The following is a 14,487-nucleotide window of genomic DNA, read 5'->3' as shown; positions in this document are numbered from 1 at the left end:
GACATAGTTTGCCAAACGGTTTCTTTCACTCTGAATGTTGCAGAAAACAAAATGCCCATGCTTTGCATGGAGAAATAAGAATATACTTGTCGAGGGAAAAAAAAATAGACGTGCCCATTAATTTCCGCTTGTCACCTCCTCCGAGGCTCCACGAACTCGGAACTCGCTGACTTATATTGCCGCAAAAGGTCAGCATTGTGTCGGCTTGTCGTAAAACTCGCAAAATTGCTACGGTATTTTGTACATTCTGCGCATGTGCAAGACGTAGTTCTCCCCCATAAAAGCGGGTGGCGCTGCAGCCGCACTCATCTGTAGAAGTGACAAATGAAGTGAAAACCGGAAATGCTTTGAGAATAGTTGAGAACGATCTGTGTTTTCACCAGTTGAACGTAAGATAAAATACAAAATACGATGGATAACGCATGAAAATGAAGCGACACGCATTGATAGCCCTTGGTCTTCTTGTTGTGATAATTGTGATTATCTAGAACAGGGGTGTCAAACTGGTTTTCACCAGGGGCCGCATCATCATAATGGCTGCCCTCAAAGGGCCAGATGTATCTTATAAATGTAACTAAATGTAAGCTAATGTAAACTAAATGTAACTACTCCTTAATGTTAAATGACTTTGAATGTATTACTTGAGAGGGGGCATAACTACTGTAAAACCAACAATTGTGAGCTGCTAACAACATATGTGATGTAGCATTTTACAATAAAATAAAAATGGCTGCACACAGCCTTGCATGTGGTGCACTAAATACATTGCTACACATAAAAATAAGTCAAAACATACAGCTCAAGACTAACAAGTTGAAACAGTCTGACAAGCAACTTTTCCTGTTGATGCACATGTATCATCACACTTGTCACCTCAAGCAGAGAAAAAATAAATCAATTGCAGGAAAATCAGATTGGTGAGTCTTTATAACAAGAACAAGAACAAGAACAATTCAATTCTTGTGGATGAGTAGATCCTGAACAAGTGGATCCCCTCTCCACCATCCATTGGTCATGGTCTGAAAATAACAAGCACAATCATTAAATTTCACACAGTTTAACTATTCTTCTTCTTGGTTACATTACATTTTATTATATTCTAATTGGGTTTTTAAAAATGCTTACCTATGTCTTCTGACCAGATGTCTGACACCGTGTTCCCGTTACCAGTGTGTCAATGTCTGATTTTAGGTCCTGTGCTGAGGCAATCCGTAGAACAGAATGGAGGTTGTCATCAGTGATGCGAGATCTGTGCTTGTTTTTGTTTACATTCATTATTGAAAACAACTGTTTGCACAGGTAGGTGCTCCCAAACATTGAAAGAACACGGGCAGCATGAAGTCGAAGCTGTGGCATCAAAGCAGGGGGCAGCAGACGGTAAAAGTCCTGGATTGCAGCATCCTGGAACTTTGCTTTCAGGCCACTGTCGCTTTGCAGATCAATCAACTCCATCTGAAGGTGCCGGGGTGCAGTGCCGATGTCAGTGGTGAAAGGACTGGTAAAGAGGGCAAAGCCAGTGTGCTGTGCTCGTAAGTCAGAGAAGCGCCGATCAAACTCATTCCTTATCAGGCTCAGTTTGGAGGCCAACTCAGCACATGAAAAAGTGTGGGGAAATGAGCCCGAGATTTCTCTGACTAACAGGAAAGTTACCAAGATCATTGTGTTTCACTTGGCACATCCATAGGTCCAGTTTACGCTGGAAAGCCGTGATCGTGTCGGACATCTTTGTGATGACTTGTTTGCGTCCCTGCAGCTTCTGATTCAGTTCGGCGAGATGCTGGGTTATGTCACACAACATAGCAAAGTCACACAGCCACTGATCACCTGACAGTTCAGGCAAGGGTTTTCCTTTACGCTGCATGAAAACAGCAATTTCTTCCCTGAGCTCAAAAAATCTTTTGAGGACTTTGCTCCTACTCAGCCACCGATCTTCTGTATGGTACGGCACATCTCCATGCTCCGAGTCCATCTCCTGCAAAAACAGCTGGAACTGACGATGATTCAGGCCACGAGCGCGAATGAAGTTCACTGTTTTCATGACCGTGGTCACTATGCCATCCATCCCCAGCACCTTCCCACACAAAGCTTCTTGATGGATAATGCAATGATATGTAATCAGAGGTGTGTGACAGTTAATTTCTTGCATTTTCCCCTTCATTATTCCAACTAAGCCCCTGTTTCCTCCACACATTGCGGGTGCACCGTCTGTAGTTAATCCCACCAACTTTTCCCAGGGCAATACATTTTTACTCATGGACTTCTCCACCGCATCAAAAATGTCCTGTCCTGTTGTGGTCCCATGCAAAGCAGCCACATCCAACAGCTCCTCAGTGACAGTGAGGTCCGACTTCACGCCTCTGATAAAAATTGATAACTGCGCTGTATCCGTGATATCTGTGCTTTCATCAACAGCTAATGAAAAAGCTATGTAGCTGCGTGTCTCGTCGGCCAGCTGTGTTGAAAGATTTCCTGCTATTACCTTAACTCGGTCCGCGATGGTGTTTCTTGATAAACTGACATTTTTAAAAGCCTGTACCTGGTCGGGACACACTTGCTCACACACTTTCACCATGCACCGCTTCAAAAACTCTCCCTCTGAAAAAGGCTTTGAACATTGGGCGATGTGTTCAGCCACAATAAAGCTAGCTTTCACTGCTGCATTATTTTTAGCTGTGGCTTTCGTGAAAACATTTTGCTGTGCTTGCAGTTTTCCTTTTAATTCTTCTGCAATTTTTTTTTTTCTTCATGAGTAAATGTGGCATACTTAGCTCCATGTTTGGTGTCAAAATGCCGGCGTAAATTGTATTCTTTGACAACCGACACTGCCTCATAACATAAAAGACATACAGGCCTTTCTCCTTGCAGCACAAACATATATTCGCCTTCCCACCTTTCTTGAAATAGCCTTCCCTCCTTATCAACCTTTCTCCTCTTGGACATTTTGCTAGTATGTATTTATATTTTTCAATTCCACCTGTTCGCATTGATTTGATGACGCTGCAGCCTAGTGGCGGATGCCTAAATCGTGGGAAAAATAATACCGGTAGGCATGCATTGTGGGTAAATGAAGGTTTCTTTACAAGCCAGCAGCAACTTGTGCGACACTTTTTCTTGCTGAAATCGGTCATGTGACAGGGAGCGATTGACAGGCCAGGGACTCTGTGTGTGTGTGTGTGCGTGTGTGTGTGCGTGTGTGTGTGTGTGCCGCGATGAGAGCGCGCGCTGCTCACATCAAAGGCTCGCGGCCGGTTTTCCCAAAGCAGCGGCGCTATAATGCAAACACGTAGCGTGGATGACAATCTCTGGTGGGCTGATGTTGTTGATTCGAGCCAGACAGACAGACTGACCGACAGACTGTATGGCCCATCGCCCCCCGCTTTGCAGGCTGGGCAATGAGAACCCGACCCGCCTGCAGCGCACCGCCACAGCGCTGCTGCGCCGTAGATTGCGTGCGTGCGTGTGTGCCTGCGCTTGTGAAAACCTGACCGAGGCAGAGTCAGAGAAGGTAACGCAAGCAGCGCGAATACAATAAGGAAAACCATTTTGTCTGTTGTTGGATTGGTTTGTCGGACAAGTTTTTTTTTTTTTTTTTTTTTTTTTTTTTTCCTTGTTGGTCAAGGTAAGGCAGGCGGGCCACATAAAATCACATGGCGGGCCACATTTGGCCCGCGGGCCTTGAGTTTGACACATATGATCTAGAATGATCTTTAAAGTTATGTCAACAATATTGTGTATCATTGTTAGCACAAAATGACCATGAATCAGACACGGTGATAATGTACAAATTGTGAGATGAAGGTGACTTGCATGAAAGGTTGCATGTGAATAGGACAACAATTCAAGACATTTAGGGTAACTGTAAAGTATATTGATACATCTGCCTTGGTCAAATTATTGATAATAACTTTTATATTTTATATTTCTCTGTAGGGATGTGACAGCTGAGAAGGACGAAGAGGCTGCAAGTATCTGTTAATCTACAAGACATCATCCACTTTAATATCAAACAACTGAGATATCAGTAGTCTACTCGAAATCCAAATGCACGATAATTCTGTTACTCTTTCCTCTACAATATGCATTTCTTATTGTCTTGGAATTCAATGTCTTAAATCCACCATACACGAATATTACAGAAGTAGCTTGAAGGTGTATACAAGCAAAGCTACCTCCTATAAATAAAGACTTGTTGTTTGTTTGTTACACTGTGTTCTGTGGTTCAATTCAGAATACCAGTTTGTAGTTCTGTGGTTTAGCTTTTTTTTTTTTTTGCTGGAGTCTTTTTTTTTTTTGTTGGCCCTCTCGCATTAGTTTTGGGGTCATCCATAAATTTAAGTTGGTGTGGCCTAATTAAGGTCTGGCTGGCCACCAACTACCAACTCCCTCTGAAGATCAAAAAAGTCTCCCCTAATTATCTGATCCTTTGAAATAGAAAAGATCATCAATCTGGTAGTGGTCTGTCTCAAGTTGCCCAAAACCCTCAGGATTCATCCTAAACGTAATGTTTACTGAGTCAAGGTCCAGCCCTTTCTCCAGGATTCCCAGATCAAGATGATTCAATTCAATTCAATTCAATTTTATTTAAAGTGTCTTATCATAACAAAGTTATCTCAAGACACTATACAGTTGAAATCGGACTATAGTTGATTAAGGAAAAATAGATCCCAGCAATTCAACAAAGAGCAAGAAGCGAAACACTGTACAGTGAGCTGACACAGGGCTCCAATACCCGGTTGACTGGAAGGGGTTATATGCTGGAGAAGAGATGTAGGGTTCCTAGGAAACGGAGGTTCTTGACCCCACCCTTCTGCAGGAGTTCCATGAAGCCAACCCTGATATTCCTGCTGTTTCTCCTTCCAACACAAGGGGTCCAGGCCTTCTCGTCCACTCCTCCTGAAAGTGCTTAACTGAGGCACCAGCACAAATGATCAGTTCCTCCTGCCAGCACTCACCAGGAGGTACAAGAAGCTGCTCTGAGCTCCAGTCCTCATCTGACAGTAAAATGATTAAGCCACTTGAACTGAGTTAATCAGCAACCCATCTATCCGCCTGTCTGCCTGTTTGAAAAGCCTGTCAAACAATCCCTTCCTCCACCTCAGGAAGATCTGCCTGCCATCACAGACTGAACGTCTGCACAGCCGTCATCCGTGGACCTCACCCTCAGCATTATTATGACAAAGGGGTCCTGTGGATTGCAACTGAGTCCTTGTCCTCCTTTCTTCATCAGTAAATAATTGAAAGATATCTTACCAGGTTATATGGTCGTAAATATTGGGTAGATAATTTAACTTTTAACATTTTGTCTAAGCGTTATTTTCATTTGAAAGAGTATCAGATTCAATCTGGATAAAATGTGTAAAACACAAATTAATTAAAGTCAAGCACTTACAAACGATGTATCCGTCTTGATCAGCTGAAGAACAACATGATCGGCTTATATTTAAGTAAGGAAACCTTCAGGGTGTGGTTCATGTGAATTCAAAAATTACAGCATATTTGTAGATCTGTAAAGTGTCCAACCAGGTGAATTCATTAAGATTATCTCTCCTCCCTTTTAAAAGCAGAGAGCATTCATTTAAGAGTCCGAATGTGTCTCCATAAATGCATCCGAAGTGTTTTGCAAGTTAAAATTAATAATTATACAATCATTATAGCTCAGTGACACACGCCTGAGTGAATCATAGCAAAGGACAGAGAGTGAATCAGGTGTCTCCCCTTACCTCACACTCCCTGTCTCCCCTCCCATCAACCCATTAAAAAAACGTCCCCCCGATTTTCCCTCCATTCAAAACAACATACACAAACAGAATAAACAATGACATCATGTACAAAGCATCAAACATTAAACAAAACATGCTCATATTTGTCAAAACATATATATATATGCATCCTGTGACATCATGGTATGTTACAAAGTTGACTTTGTTTGTTAAATGAAAACGTACATCATTTAAAATAGTCATGTAGGTTTATTCTGGGTCAGGATGAACAACCTCCCTGGCTGGCAAATATACATAAGCAGTGGCCAGCGCTCCTGTACTTCGCGTGGTCCATTTCCCAAAGCAGAGAAAATAAAGGGTTTATGTGTAAGTAATTTGATTCTAGGTGGAGTTAAGAACCTCTTGTTATTTGGTACTGCTGGGCCAGTTACAACACTTGCAACTATCATCAAAAACCAAACCCGTCACGCAGTGTTGGACCCACGTAATGCCGTTGGCGCAACTGTAATAAGAACCTGAAGCATCGGACTTGGCATAAATCCCCCCAACTTTGTTTGCACAAAAGTTGTCACTTGGGGCCACAGGAGGGAGCGGAGCATTTGTTGGCAGGGGTTTAGGAGGAATCACAGGCACCAATGGAGGAAGTTGTGAAGGTAAAGGAGGAAGAGCTGCAAAATAAACATCACTGTTAACCTTCCTTTTTCAATATCCAGTCATCTTAGCTGCTCTATTGTTTACCTGATCCCAGAAGTGATTTTAGATAATTAATGAGTGGGAAGTTTCCCTGCCCACAGAACTTCCCTTTAAAATCGTCCAGGTCCAAAGCCCAGATGAAGGCACCTCCGAATCCCTTCTCCTTCATGTAGCGAGCCTAAAGGGAAAAAAAGCAGGTTAAAATCATAAAGAAGTTTATGTGAAGAGTTTTTTGGCGACCTTGATCTCAAAGCTGTCCTTGTTATCGTAGCCAACCCATTGAGTTTCTTTGGTAGCGTACGGAACCTTCTGGTCCTCTGTCATTATGACCGTGGCTCCTTGGAGGAAGGTACAAACCTGAAAGGTAAATATCTCAAGCAACCACCATCATGTAGACCCATAATAAGGTTAACTTATTCACCTCGTAATAGGACCAGAATCCTGCCTCTCTGGTGAAAACACCAGCAGGAGCAGGACCAGATGCCGGGGCCCCGACAGCGCTGGACTGAGTAGAGAGTGTAAACGTTCTTCCATATGTAGCAAATCCCATGTTGAGCTTCTCCACAGGCATCCCCTGGTCTCTCCAATAACCCATCGCAAAGTCCTTGAAAATGTTTAATTAACATTGTTTATAAAAAATAACAATTTAAGAGATAGAAAAACCAGTTCAAAGTTGAAATAGCATTTTAGTTTGAAAATGTAATGATAAAGAACAGGGGCTCGGCAACCTTTATCACTCAAAGAGCCGTTTGGACCCGTTTCCGACGAGAGAAAAACCCTGGGAGCCGCAAAACCCTTTTGTTTTTATATAATTCCATTGAATTTACACTTTCTCTTCTTGAGAAACTATCTGATATCAAACTTAACCTAATTTATTACAATGTACACGTTTGTAACTGACTTGCGTAAAAATATTAAATATTTTCTATGTAAGCAGAAATAAATTATAGTTCACCAAGTATTTTCAGGTCTGCACAAATTTGAAATTACATTTTTGAACAAACCAAAGGAAAATACGATAACGATAATACGATTGTTTTGTGTGTCACTGTTCCTTTAAGAGTGAAACAGGTTACGGGGAACGAGGAGTCCGTGTTCTGAGCTCATTATCTTGAAGAACTAATGTTGTTCTTATATCATCGAAGATACGTCTTACTGTAACAGTTAATACAAAGTTAACGTAAGAAGATGTTTACTTGTTTTTCATGAATCATTGGAAAAACGCTATGAAACATTTAAATAAAATTCCCACATTTATACTTTTTTTTCAAAAAACTCAGAGCCGCATCATAGGGCTGGGTTGTCAACCCTTGATATCGAAGCACAGAGAGTTTGTACCTCTGCCAATCCTTAGAAATGTTTTACTTTTCAAATGTGGGCTTGGATGCAAATATAGTAAATTAACCAAATATCTTGTCCGGGTCTTCCCATATTCACTATTAACATTTAAGTAAAGAAATAAGTAAAAGAAACATCATGAATAAACATTTTTTAAATGTTGATATCCCAAATCTTTGGGACTTTTCTTTTTTAGCAGTGTAAGGGGAAAACGGGGGTTAACAATGTATTGGAGGTGTAAACATCCCACACTCACAGTATTCAGGTACACGTTGTTGCCGACGTCGCTGCTTCCTTTGTACAGAGGGCTGTTGTGACCCGTCACACTCTCCCATGTGCCGTGAAAGTCATACGTCATCACGTTGATAAAATCCAGATACCTGACAAAACACTTGTTGAATTAGATATTTTCTAAGGTGACACTTTTGAACCTACTTTGCCAACTCAGCGACTTCATAACCAGGATCGATCGTTCCTTTCCCAGCAGCAACAGCCGCAGACAGCAGAAGTCGTGTTTTTCCAGTTTCTTTCCCTTCAGCCTCGTACGCCTCCAAAAGCTCCTGCAGCATCACAAAAGAGATTGGTTCAGATCTAGCGCTACTTCCTGTCAATTTATCGTACCGATTGTGTTGTATGCAACAGTGCTAACCTTGCATAAAAGAGTGAACCTTTGTTTGTCCACTGCATGACTTCCTCTAGCAGCAGGGTATTCCCAGTCCAGATCCAGACCATCAAATCTTTTACTTCTCAGAAATGTTATGGTAGATTGAATGAATGTTTGCCTGTTGGCTGGCGTGGACACCATCGTGGAAAATCTGAGGAGAGGATCACATCCATTCAGTTTTAAGAAAGATATCTCTGGGCAAACGACTCACTTCTGAGATCCAAACGTCCAACCCCCGACTGCCAACAGAGTTTTTAGATTTGGATTTCTGTGCAAAAAACAGAAAAAGACGTGTCACAGATACATTGAGTCAATGCCCACCAATGTCAGGTGTTTCAGAAGCATTCTGCCATGTGCTCTATTCTGTATCCCACCACCCACATTTTATACCAGTTATAATGATTTAACAATTAACTGTTTTCAAATTATTTTACAACTGATTATTCTTCAAGTACATTTGACAAATGATAATGTAAAGTAAAAAAAATGTATCTCATTTTACAAACATTTACATATGTTTTTTAACAGGTGATGTTATTTTGCATAGTGCGGTTAATCCCTAGCATGGCTGTGACTTCAACTCTTCAGTCTGCATATCATGGCTAAACTAATGTCTACACTACAAATAGATATAAAACTACCTCTGTTTCAGTCCGTTGAAGTCTTTATAGAGCTCCTCGTCGTTCCACTCTACAGTCACTATTTGATTTAATTCGTTGATGAAGGAAAATGCATAGATCAGGTGAGTGCACAGGTTTGGGTCGACATCCAGCGGCATAAACTTTCCATCACCAGGTCGATACTGGGACCAGTTGGTGAAGTAGCACACCAGTCTGGTGGATGACGCTGAAGATAGAATCAAATATTTAAACAACTATATTAACAATTTGATTTTATTTAACAATCGTATTAAAGGGAAATGTTTGATTTAAACTCACTGATGTTGCTCACGAAAAGACAAAGACCTTGAAATAATTAGAAATAATCAATGAACTGATGACCGTAATTAGAACCAAATCCTACCTGCGATGAGGACTATCCTGCTCATGATTCCTGCTGTCGATCAGATCACAGTAACTGAGCCACTGGCTTTCTGTTTATTTTTAGGAAATACACAGAGAGATCATTAACAGAGATCAGATTGTGTCATTCAAAGCGAAACACAGGGATATTTCTTTTTTGACAAAATCGGTTTTATGTTTTTGTTTTTCAATAAATAAACAATTTTACAAAGGAAATAATAAACATTAGTTCCAGCATTGAAAACATGTGTAGTAATTATATATGCCTTATAAAAAGGTTCTCGTCGTTTTAACTTTAAAATTGCTTGAAGGTAAAAATTTACCTGAAGTTGGAGCACAGCCCTTTGTTTTATAGTACAAGGGAAACTATTAAATATAAGTGGATAATAATTCATTAATCGGCCTTAACTATGAAACACTAATTTTAATCAATCTCATTTAACTGAAGTTACTACTTGTTAACGTGATTATCTGTTCTTTACTGAGTAAGAGGCACTTAAATTGATTATACAAAAAAATGAAAAATTGTAAAGGCAGCTGACGTACTTTTTATAGGATTTATTGAAAGAAACAAAGAGAAAAGGTAGGACAGTTAAGAACAATGGAATGGAATGATAATGCTTGCTTTGATATCATGAAAGGAACAATATGAATTACTCAGGAAGTAACGGAACTTGAAGGCTTTGATAATTGTCAACTTCTGGGAAAGTTTTACAACTTATCTTGAGCTAATCTCACTACCTCCGATCAATTTGAAAAATCCCAACACATCAATCAATGCAGGAGTGACAATGTTACAGTTGCTTACGTCGTCGAGAGGAGAGAGGAAGACGTGATGATGACGAGGCGGTTGTGGTGAAAAGGATGAGCAGCAGCAGAAAGAGCAGCTTGCGTGCAGCTTGCTTGCGTCTTGAGAAAGTACTGGGGCTGGGGAGACGTGCTGTACCTTGTTGCAGAAAGGGAAGGGGCAATGAGTAAGGAAGTAATCAGGATGCCAGAGAGAGATGGGGGGGGTGGTGTCGTAAACCAGAACTTTGGTCTTTCAGTTAACAGCAAAAACAATCGGAAGGATTTCACTTTACATGAAACAAACACAGGGTCAACCGAAAGTTCCTCTTCATATAGACTTAAATCAGAAAGATTGAAAAATATGTATATCTTAGCATAATTGCATTAGGCTTTAAAGAATGTATTTCATGTTTGAAACTGCTTTCAGTTTAAATTGTTCTTTGAATCCAGTGCATTTCACAGAATCAGTCCATTGATCCTAAACCATGTTCAAACACAAGTGAAGGACAATATTTGAAAAACCTTGCAGTAATACAACAGGGACAAAGATCAATATTTTTGAAATTATTTTACACACTTTATACTTAGAAAGACAACAATGACAACAAATAAAATGTTATATTACAGTAAATATTATCGTAACATAACTGTTATTATCAAAGTATTTTCATTCACAACAAAAGACAACTATTAAAAAGCAAAAAGCTTTATTTAATCTTTCCGTTAATGACAGAGAGGCATGGGTGAAGGATGGGGGCTTGGAAGGGGGTTCTAGATGTTATAATGGTTTCTCTGATCAAAGTGATCAACCCATTTGGTAGAGTGTTGGCCTATGTCCTGAAAGCTCGGGGTTTGATCCCATCTCCGGATGAGATTTTGTAAGATCTCTTTTAATGCTCATACTTCTCAGATTTATCTTATTTTATTCTCTTTAATTCGTATTCCCATATGGACCAACAAAGAAAGACAAACGAATGTATGAGTATTGGAAAACCATGAAGCACAATATCTCACTGAAGAAGACATTCTCATCCGCTACTACTACATTAACCTTAAACATAGATTGGACAGAGGTGAATATGACTTTGATACAAATGGTTCACAACAGACCTTGGGTAAGGCCCTTATTTCAAGACAGTTTGGGATTTGGGAATATCACCGGATGCATTGATTAATGTATTCCCCTATTTTTACAACCTTACAGAAAACCGTATCCAGCTCACATACTCATGGCATGTAAAAGTAAGGTAATTAATGAAAAGTTTGCACAAGAAGAAAATATAATCGTGCTAGATTTAGAAAAAAATAACCATTGATCAGTCTACATACATACATACTGGAATCACTGCAACATCTAACAATTGGTTATTACTATCACAAGAGGTAAACCTGCTAAAACTGAGTGCCTTGTATGTGCAGGACCCAGACCTGTGCTAAGATTAGTTCCAAGTGTCATGGAACCAAATTTTACCACTTGTATAGTGGATATTATAAGTATAACCATTCCCAGTTCCCACTGTGAAATGCTTGATCAGATTTATCCTGTAACAGCTCAAAATGCCACTCCACCTTTGTTTACTCCCACGTTGACAATGAAATACACTTGTATAGCTCGATACTATCCAGCAGAGTTTCATATGGGAAAAGTTCACAAAAATTACTGCAACCGGGTATTCGATTTTTCTGGCAAGATGATTGCTCAATTACTAACTACAGCAAGGACAGATGTGTGGTGGTTCTGTGGAGGAAAACGGTTGATAGGATGGTTACCTAGTGTATGGGATGGTGTATGTGTTCTAAAGTCTTTGGTTATGCCCACTACAGAAGCTGCAGGTTCGGCCTCCTATGTAGAACCCTTGACTGGACGATGCTGTCTTTAGGGGGACTCTCGTGCAGTCGATCGGGTCACTCGCGTGGCGACTCCAACCTTCCTGCTAGGTTGGCCTGTCGTCTCCTCATCTGGACTTTTTGCTGGTGTACACTGCGATAGGTGGTACCAGACGTCGCCTTTGCCGCTCAGCCGAACAGCATGCGATGTCCTCTCCGTCACCTTGAATGGGCCTGTACATCTGGGCTCGGACCACTTCCTTTTGATCACCTTCAGGTGTACCCAAGAACTCATATAAGAGGTTCCAGCCGGAATCCCTCCGTTCACCTCCTTTCGGTCACCGGAAACCTGAATAGAAAATCAAGAGCCCATGCAATGTAACACGTTAAAATACTTCCTGTGTGTTAGGAACTTCGGTGGCTCCTCAATTGCGCTTCTAGTGCTCAGACCAGGAAACTGCTGAGCATGCTCTAGTTCAAATGGAGTCAAGCCTGTTTGAGAGTTAACAGAAGATCTTATCAATGCTATGGGCAATTGAAGAATTGTGACAGATCTTTCCCAACTTGGTCTTCAAGTTTCTATCCATTCTCTCAACTTCACCTTGTGACTGCAGATGATAGACATTTCCAAAATAATGTTTCAAACCAAGTATCTTCTCCACCGCTTGGAGGTCCTTGTTTTTGAAGTGAGTGCCGTTGTCTGACCTAATTCTCCTGAGAAAGCCATGTGCTGGAATTTAATGGTTAATCAAAGCTTTGAAGACAGATGATGCATCTTCCCTTTTGGAAGGATATGCCTCAACCTATCTTGTGTAAGAATCAACCACAACCAACAGGTACCTTGATCCCTGATCTCTGACGCCCTTGTCCGTGAAGTCGATGACAATCTCCTGACCTGGAAGAGACGGCAGCACAAGTGACCTGCAGTTGTTTTAATTGAAGGCTTTACATTAAAGAATTGACATGTGTCACATTCTGACACTTGTTTCTTCACAAGTTCTCTCAAATGAGGATGAAACCAAAGTGTTAGTCTGGATAATACCTCCGTACATCCAAGATGAGCAGGCCCATGGGCCTCAAGAATCAGATCCTTTAGGAGTCTAGCAGGTGGTATCGGCTTGTCATCGGGTCCCACTCAGAGTCCGACTTCCTGTTTTACTGAGTGGTTATTCAGCCATACCTCTTTTTCCTCAGGGGTTGCCTCATTTTTCAGCTGGATAACTTCCTTCCTGTCGATCCCGACATGAGGTTCGAGGTGGTTGTCACACATCAGAGTAGTGATGGGATTGGCAGTTCTTTTGACTGTACTGAATCACTAGAATCAGTTCATTAAAGGATTCGTTCAAAAGATTTGTTCAATTCGTTCGTTCACCAAATCACTAACTCGGTGCTTATGGAGCCCTAACTGCAATTTCTCCTACTTCCTGGACGCAGCCAAACAATCCGTTACTAGGTTTAATGATTCAGACCCGAGGTTCACATTCACTGCACTTGAGGGACAATGCAAAAAAACAAAACAAAGGAAGCCCGATGCGTTTACGGAGAAGGACCAGTACACAGAAATTTGTGAGAAAATCAGCAAATAGACTAGATCTTGAGGTGTGTTAACAGCCAAACATGAATCCTTGTTGACTCTATGAATCGGTGTCTCGCGAATCACCGGATGTGAATCCTCGTTCACTGAATGAATCCGTGTCTTGCGAATCACCGGATGTGAATCCTCGTTCACTGAACGAATCCGTGTCTCGCGAATCACCGGATGTAAATCCTCGTTCACTGAACGACTCTGTGTCTCGCGAATCACCTGATGTGATTCCACGTTCACTGAACAAATCTGTGTCTCGCGAATCACGGTATGTGAATCTTCGTTCGCTGTCGTCTCGTGAATCAGTAGCAGCCTAAGGTGACAGACCCCCCTTGTGTGTAGACATTTACAAACAAACAAGTTAAACAGTTTTAACAAATAAAGTGTGAATAAATGTCTTAGTTGGTAAATATGTTTTTTCTCACTTAAATAAAAATAATATAAATCAAAACTAATAATAATATTAACATGTAATATAAACTTAAATGCTATCAACAATAAAATAAAAAGGCCTTGTTTAAGTTTAGTGCAAAAACAAATATTAATTAAGAAATCCTTAAAAACTAAATGTTCTGTAGCGAAGTCCCTCTCTCCCTCGTCAGTCCCTCCCCCCGCCCCCACGAGTAGCTGTGTCGTTCGCTGACGCCGAGGGTTTAGTAAGTCATAGAATCCCTCCCACCGGCACTGTTGCGGCTGAGTTCAACTGAACTGAGAAAGGAACAAATCACTTCATGAAGTGATTCGGTTCAGAACGTTCACTCAAAACACTACATCGGAGTCATTTTAGGACTCGGCATGTATCCTCCAGCTGTTTTGGCTGTTTCGTCCTAAAACTAACAAAACACGGAG

The 14,487-nt window shown here is 40.9% G+C and overlaps 1 protein-coding gene and 1 pseudogene across 1 annotated transcript; both read right to left on the bottom strand.

The window, feature by feature from the left end:
- Window positions 1–512: 512 nt before the first annotated feature.
- LOC148057961 (general transcription factor II-I repeat domain-containing protein 2B pseudogene) lies at window positions 513–3,030 on the bottom strand (annotated as a pseudogene).
- A 2,919-nt stretch (window positions 3,031–5,949) lies between these two features.
- LOC148057960 (acidic mammalian chitinase-like) lies at window positions 5,950–10,270 on the bottom strand. Its single transcript, XM_087782672.1, has 12 exons — window positions 10,246–10,270; window positions 9,439–9,508; window positions 9,354–9,380; window positions 9,057–9,261; window positions 8,627–8,683; window positions 8,401–8,566; window positions 8,187–8,311; window positions 8,008–8,131; window positions 6,835–7,017; window positions 6,654–6,770; window positions 6,459–6,591; window positions 5,950–6,388 (listed from the first exon to the last, which is right to left on the bottom strand). Exons 2-12 carry the CDS (start codon window positions 9,461–9,463, stop codon window positions 6,126–6,128), a joined length of 1,425 nt encoding a protein of 474 aa, XP_087638798.1. The 5' UTR covers window positions 9,464–9,508; window positions 10,246–10,270; the 3' UTR covers window positions 5,950–6,125.
- Window positions 10,271–14,487: the final 4,217 nt, after the last annotated feature.

The sequence above is a fragment of the Callionymus lyra genome, unplaced genomic scaffold, assembly GCF_982586985.1.
Source record: "Callionymus lyra unplaced genomic scaffold, fCalLyr1.hap1.1 HAP1_SCAFFOLD_252, whole genome shotgun sequence".
Classification (NCBI taxonomy): domain Eukaryota; kingdom Metazoa; phylum Chordata; class Actinopteri; order Syngnathiformes; family Callionymidae; genus Callionymus; species Callionymus lyra.
The sequence above is the reverse complement of the archived record's forward strand: the minus strand, read 5'-3'. Positions and strand labels throughout refer to the sequence as shown.